A 7,443-nucleotide genomic window follows, 5' to 3' on the forward strand; every position below is an offset into this window, starting at 1 on the left:
AGTTTCTCTGGCCTCTCCATATACAATTCCAAGGAACTTTCTCAGAGCAGCTGGAAGGAGCTGTCCCGAGTTCTCCACATGCATTGCCAGGACAGGATGGACAACATTCTCTCTCTGACCTCTGCACAGTCCTTCTTTCCTCTGATAACGTGGAAGATCTCCTAACTTTCCGAGCACCCTCTAGCTTTGGTGTACACAAAGACTTTCAGGGGGTACAGCTTAGATGGTCTTAAGAGAATCAACTTCTAGATTTTCATTCTCCGTGTACGCTCTTTCCTAAAGAAGTTGGACTGAGGGGATGATAAAGTTCGCTGCAGTAGCCTTTCTCCCACGTTGGAAAAGAAAGGCATACTCCTCCTACCTCTTACCATGGTTCATTGTCCTATGGTGGGAAAACTCCAGGCCAGCCAAGAAAAGGGAAGCTTCCTAGGATGAGTAATAAAAGGTCCTGTCAACTCACAGGGCTTCGGGATTTCCCTGGTTTCTACATTTGCTTGTTTGCTTGTTATAGGAAAGCCCATTATTCACACTGAGTATTTGGTCGGTGTTGGCATATCTGAATTCAGTTAGATGGTACAGTGAGAAAATGGGGATAAATATGGCTTTTCATTAAAAAAAATTCACCTTATCCTCTTTTTCACCTGTCAAAGAAAGAGAGAGAATGACAGCGAAGGGGGTGAGGAGAAAGAGAAAAATCACTGTGCTTGAGGTTAGTCCAATGAGAGCAAATCAAGAAGAACGTCTGTAAAAGTTATTTAATGTTAAAAATAATTTTCCTCACATTTTAAATATAAGAAATTCTTTGCAGTTATTTTTAAAGCTCACCAATAGAAGGTGTCATTAGTTGAGAAGAAACGTATATTCAAATCGCTAAAGCCATATAGCTATAGGAGTTTTATAGTTTTGATTATGCTGTTAATTTTAACTGTAACTGAAATGCTTTAAACAATTTCTAAACTTTTCAAGATACAATAGGTAAAGACCTGAGATTAAAGTTTCATGTGGTTTCTTTCAGGTTTGGTGTGTTGTTTAATAAAATAGTTTATAATGTATTTTTATCAATTTTATTATTATTAAGGGCAGCATTAACCTAATACCAAAGCCAAAAAAAAAAGACATTACAAGAAAACTACAGACCAATATCTCTCACAAACATAGATGCAAAACTCCTCAACAAAATATTAGCAAATAAAATGCAGTGATATACAAAAAGAATTATGCCCTCAGGTATGCAAGGCTGGTCCAACATTCGAAAATCAATTCATGTAATCATCAACAGAGTAAAAAAGAAAAATCACAAGGTCATATCAATAGATACAGAACACACATTTGACAAAAGTCAACATCCAATCATGATAAAAACTCTCAGTAAACTAGGAATAGAGAACTTCTTCTACTTGATAAACAATCTCTACAAAAAATCCTACAGGTAACATCATACTTAATGGTGAGAAACTAAGCTTTCCCACTAAGATCAGGCACAAAGGAAGGATGTCCCCTCATCATTCCTTTTCAACATCATAGTAGAAGTCCTCGCTAATTCAACAAGGCAAGAAAATGAAATTAAAAGTGTGCAGATTGGGAAGGAAGAAATAAAATGTCTCTAAAAATCCATAAGAATTAACAAAAAACACCAACAAAACAAACAAAAATCTCACAAATAAGCAATTATAGCAAGTTTGCAGGATACTAGGTTAATATACAAAAGTTGATCACTTTCCTATATGACATCAATGAACAAGTGGAATTTGAAATTAAAACACAACACCACTTCTCTAGCCGGTTTAGCTCACTGGATAGAGCGTCGGCCTGCGAACTGAAAGGTCTCAGGTTTGATTCCGGTCAAGGGCACATGCCTAGGTTGTGGGCTTGATCCCCGGTGGGGGACTTGCAGGAGGCAGCCGATCCATGATTCTCTCTCATCATGGATGTTTCTATCTCTCTCTCCCTCTTCCTTCCTCTCTGAAGTCAATAAAAAAAAACTAAAAAACAAACAAACAAACAAACAAAACACAACACCACTTATATTAGCAACCCAAAAAATGAAATATTTGTATAAATCTAACAAAACAGTTCCCTGACTTTGAAGCTCCTTACCCACATCCAGAGATGAGTCTATTTCCTTAAACCCTGAGTCTGGGCTGGCTTTATAACTCGCTTTGGCCAATGGTATGTGACAGAAGTGACAATGGGTTAGTCTTGAAACTGTGCACAAGAGACTTTGCTTGGTCACACCCACTCTTGTGGGACCTGCCCATGAAGAAGCCCTGGCTAGCCCACTGGAGAGTGAGAAACTCCGTGCAGTAGACACAATGCATCCTAGCTAACCAGATGGCTGGCTACAGACAGGTGAGCCAGCCCAGCCAAATCAGCTGAGCCCTTCTAGAATTAAAGAACCACTCAGCCAACCACAGATTCAATCCAGAATGGGAAAAAAACAAAAAACTTTTTTAGACATTTAACAACTTGTCACAGGAAATAAAACAAAAATAACATTGCAATTTATACACACAGATTTGATAGAGATAATTATGAGACCAATAAAAACTTTCAAGCATCTATACTAATAAAAGCCTAGGTGGTCCTCGTGCCCTCACACAACACCCTCATGTCATCACAAGATGGCTGCCACAAGATGGCCAGCAGGGGAAGGCAGTTGGGGGTGAACAGGCCTGTAGGGGAGGGCAGTTGGGGGCAACCAGGATGGCAGGGGAGGGCAGTTGGGGGTGATCAGGCTGGCAGGCAGAAGCGGTTAGGGGCAAACAGGCAGACAGGCAGGCAAGCGGTTAGGAGCCAGCAGATCCGGATTGTGAGGGGGATGTTCCAGATTGGAGAGGGTGCATGCTGGGCTGAGGGACACCACCTGCCCCATGCACGAATTTTGCGCACCGGGCCTCTAGTAAATATATATTACATTAGGCTCTGGCCAATGTGGCTCAGTTGGTTGAGCATTGTACTCTGCACCAAAATATTGCTGGTTTGATTCCCAGTCAGGACAGATGCCCATTTACAGATTTTTTCCCTGGTCAGGGTGCATGCAGGAGGCAACTAATTGATATTTCTCTCTCACATTTATGTTTCTCTCTCTTTCTCTTTCTCTCTCCCTTCCTCTCTCTCTAAAAATATCAATAAAATATAAAAATATATATAAGACAAAAATCTGTGGAGAAATGGAATAGAAATAGGAATTCAAGGGAAAAAAAGGAAGATGGAAAATGTCTGAATGCTAAGAACTGTTCATGTAATTTCAAATAAGTATCAAATCATTAGAGCATTTAAATTTCATTGGGCCCATATTTTAAAGTCATATTTTTAAATGTCAACATTTTACAATATGCCAAAAGTTACATACTTAACAACTATTTAAATTTATGAAAAAAAATTTTAGATGTTGAATTATAAATGTTGGAAGGGAGGTTCAAAATTCCTATAGGACAGTGGTTGGCAAACTGCAGCCCCTTGAGTGTGGCTCTTCCACAAAATATCACGTGCAGGTGCGCACGTACAATGCGATTGAAACTTCGTGGCCACACTCAAGGGGCCAAAGAGCCGCATGTGGCTCGCAAGCCACAGTTTGCAGACCACCACTATAGGAGATATGCAAGCTAAAATTCTTGAAAACTGCTATTCTAGAAAACCCACTCATGTAGTTCTTATTTAATAGGTAAAATATGATGTATCTATGGTGTATTGCATATGGGTCTCTGTGTATATGTGTAAATATCCTATCTAATAAAGAGGGAATAAGCTAATTGACCCTCATGCCGTCACAAAGATGGCGGCACCCACAGCCAGTGGAGGGAATATGCTAATTGACTGCCCCACCCTCAAAGATGGCAGCACCCACAGCCACAAGATGGCCAGCAGGGGAGGGCAGTTGTGGGAAATCAGGCCAGCAAGGGAGGGCAGGTAGGTGTGACCAGTCTGGCAGGGGAGGGCAGTTAGGGGTGACTGGGCTGGCAGGGGAGGGCAGTTGGGGGCAACCGGGCCTACAAGGGAGGGTAGTTGGGGGTGACCGGGCCGGCAGGGAAGCAGTTAGGCATCGATCAGGCTGGCAGTGGGTGGTTAGGGGATGATCAGGCTGACAGGCAGAAGCAGTTAAGGGCAATCAGGCAGGCAGGTAAGCAAGTGGTTGGGAGCCAGCAGTCCCGGATTATGAGAGAGATGTCCCACTGCTGGTTTAAACCGGCAGTGGGACATCTCCCAAGGGGCCCCAGATTGGAGTGAGTGCAGGCTAGGCTGAGGGACATCCCTGCCCCCAGTGCACAAATTTCATGCACCAGGCCTCTAGTAAGCTTATATACTAGTACATTCTTATGTATGGATGCATGTAGATTTACATTGGTGTGTAATTTTATTCAGAGCTATGTATTTTAATTTAAATGTATAATTTCTCTTTGGCTAGCCAGCCATACCTTTTTGTTTTCTTGAAGAGAGAGGGAATGATGCTTGGTCAAGGAAACTGAGGAAAGGGGACAGGGGTGGGCCACCTTTTTGTGAGTGCATGCCAAAACCAGCAAAATCTCTGACTCAAAATTCTTCTGCGTGCCAACCCTAATTTTTTGAGAACATATTATGCCTACTTGATATCTCTTAAGGTGTATGTATGTGAAGAACCTTGAAGAAATAATAAAATTCATTCGAGCGACAAAAACACAGTATATGATGGTGAAAAATACATTTATTTTTTAATGTACACGTGTACACTGATAGTCTGACAGAAAACTTTATGACTCCATTGGATATTATCAGTGGGACTTTTGCTGCTGCATCACTGATGACAGAGATTCTACATCAGGTTTATATTTTGTGACCTTCAGAGATATGCACAAGCTACTATTTTCATCCATCAGGCTACTCCTATTATCAGACTTAACAAAATTCATCACTGAGAACAAAGATTCACAAGTATGTGGATGAAACCAAAACACTGGCCGGATCTAGGAAGGAAGGGAAGTTAAGGCAGAGACATAGAAATTACTCTTCCCCTCTCTTGCCAATCCATGTCTATGGTCTTTAAGATAACTTGTTATGTAAAATTATTTATTTATCTAAGATGCACCTACACTGAATTTATCTGAAAAATAAAAAAGTTAATATTAAGGAAAAAATTGTAAATGGAAGATTATAAGAGAGGGTTTCGTGTGCCAGCAAAAGTTACTGGCGTGCCATGTTTGGCACGCGTGCCAGGGGTTGCCCACCCCTGGCCTAGGACCCCAGCTGAGAAACAAAGCAGATTACAGAAAGGAAGGGCATGTTTCCTTCAGAAGATGCTGACTGGCTGGATGCCTACAAGAGAGATCTCAGATAGTCATAGCATCAGGCAACCCATGGTAGTTGTATATGATGGTGAGCAAGACTGACAGAATCCCATACTCTTAAGGAATTTATATTACAGTAGGTGTTCAGAAATCAGAAATAGAGACACACAAACAGTTCTGGAAGCCTGGCCAGAGGGACCCTAGATTAAAGTTAGGGAGGACTTTTGTTCTCGGATGGTACTGTTACCTATTTAATGCCTCTAAACCCTGTATATGTTGTTCTTCCTGCTGAAAAATGTTCTTTTTTTATTATTACTATTATTACATTTCATTTACTGGAATAGATAATATATTTACATGGATTTTAAATCAAAATGATAATGATTGGGAAGGCCTGCTTCCACCCTGATCAGTCTTCTCCTTTCCCACTCCCCACCCCACACCCTACTGAAGGTGATCATTTTTATAGTTTCTGTTTATCTTTCCTGCAAATACAAGTGAATATGGATATATACACTATCTCCCTGACCCCTTTTCTTACACACAACACAGGCAACTATATATGCTCACTTCTTGCTTTGTTTGTTTGTTCGTTTGTTTAACAATACTTTCTGGAAAGCTTATCCTATCAGTGAGCAGACTTCATCCCCTTTCTCTCTCCAGCTGTATAGCATTCCACCACCGCATGTCCCTGAATTACCCAGCCCTCTATAGATAGACACGTGGGTTCTAAACCTCTGGTACCACAGCGATGCTGCCATGAATAACTATATGTATATCTTTGCATACATGTGCAGACGCCTCTGGGGGTTAAATTCCCAGAAGTGCTGCCCCGCCTTTTCTTCCTGGAAAACTCTTACTCACCTCTGACACCCACGGCCTGTAGAGCCAGACATACTAGTAAGAAGAGGCATGGAAGAGCCACAGGAAGAGGTCTGCCTTCTCTATGGAGCTGGGAGAATCTGGAGGGTGTGGATCTCTCGTTGGCATTTGACCCTGCATTCCCATGAATAAATAAATGAAAGAATAGATGGTGTTCAAACTTAGGTTTCTTAAGAAACTCAGGGAGGCAACCCCTCACAGAGAATTGTGCTCTTTCTCCGGGTACCAATTACTGTTTACGATGAACTCTACATTTGTATACAATCTAAAAATTAATAACCAGAACAATGAAGGGATTCAGAACACACAGCAAATCCCAACGTCCCACTTTTTATATGCAACTCACTCTGCAATGTCATTCTTCAAAGAGAATTAAGAAAAGTCTTGAGTAGGGGTGCATAAACTACATTTTGACTGTTCTGATGCTGATTTCGTTTCTCTTTAGGGCATTAATGGAAGTCATCAAATGAGCAGGTAAATAAGGGAGAAGACAGTACAACTTTAAAGCTGCCTCAGTGTGTGGAGAGGCAAAGTACAAGCAAATAAACATGTGGAGTAAGCACTGTTCCCTGTTCTTACGTGTATTCTCTCCTTTAATCCTCTCCAAAAACAAATGAAAGTTGCCCAGTTGTTACTATTTATCTTTTTAAAGGTCTTGCACACTTATTACTGAACAATCCTACTACTGCAGAAAAAAATCAACAGAGCAAGATCATGACTCCAATAATTTTCCAATTAAAGTTCCCCAACTGTCCAGACAGTTGATCTTTTCAATCATTTAAAGGTGCAGGCAACCTGGATACAGCATAAATATGTGAGCCATCTCTCATGTGTGAATCCTCATAGACCCAGTTTGGTTCTCCAATGTCTCCTCTTTGAGTTGTACCTGATTTCATTACCAGTTTTCATTCGAATCCATTGGGGAATGGGCCGATTCTGCTTTTGTTTCTTGGCCAGGAACCTCTTGATCCTCAAAGTCTTGTGGAAAGACATGACTAAGGAGAAGCAAACACACTCATCTCGATGGCAGAGCCAGTTATTAATATTATTATAAGTTTGGAAACTGAGGTTCAGAGGGGTTAAGAAACTTGTCCAAGGGCACATAGCCAGCAAGTAGTAGAACTGGAATTTGAAGCAAAGCAATACAACTGGAGACTCTATGTCCTTCATTTCAGTGCTGTTCCTTCATGTGTGCATGCATGTGTGTATTTTCCATGGCATAGTAGTTATGAATGTGTTCATCTTTATTTCAGAAAACCTCAAATAAGTATGGTTTGTTACAAATACAAGTTTATATTTC

General features: G+C 40.9%; 1 protein-coding gene across 1 annotated transcript; it reads right to left on the reverse strand.

Annotated features, from left to right (window-relative positions):
- Window positions 1–6,983: 6,983 nt before the first annotated feature.
- On the reverse strand, window positions 6,984–7,143 carry LOC132229395 (large ribosomal subunit protein eL39-like). The gene has a single exon (XM_059686053.1). It carries the CDS (start codon window positions 7,134–7,136, stop codon window positions 6,984–6,986), a length of 153 nt encoding a protein of 50 aa, XP_059542036.1. The 5' UTR covers window positions 7,137–7,143.
- Window positions 7,144–7,443: the final 300 nt, after the last annotated feature.

The sequence above is a fragment of the Myotis daubentonii genome, chromosome 3, assembly GCF_963259705.1.
Source record: "Myotis daubentonii chromosome 3, mMyoDau2.1, whole genome shotgun sequence".
Taxonomy (NCBI): Eukaryota; Metazoa; Chordata; class Mammalia; order Chiroptera; family Vespertilionidae; genus Myotis; species Myotis daubentonii.

Coding starts and splice junctions, on each gene's coding strand:
- LOC132229395 (XM_059686053.1), bottom strand. CDS start 7,136: ATGTCTTTCCACAAGACTTTGAGGATCAAGAGGTTCCTGGCCAAGAAA.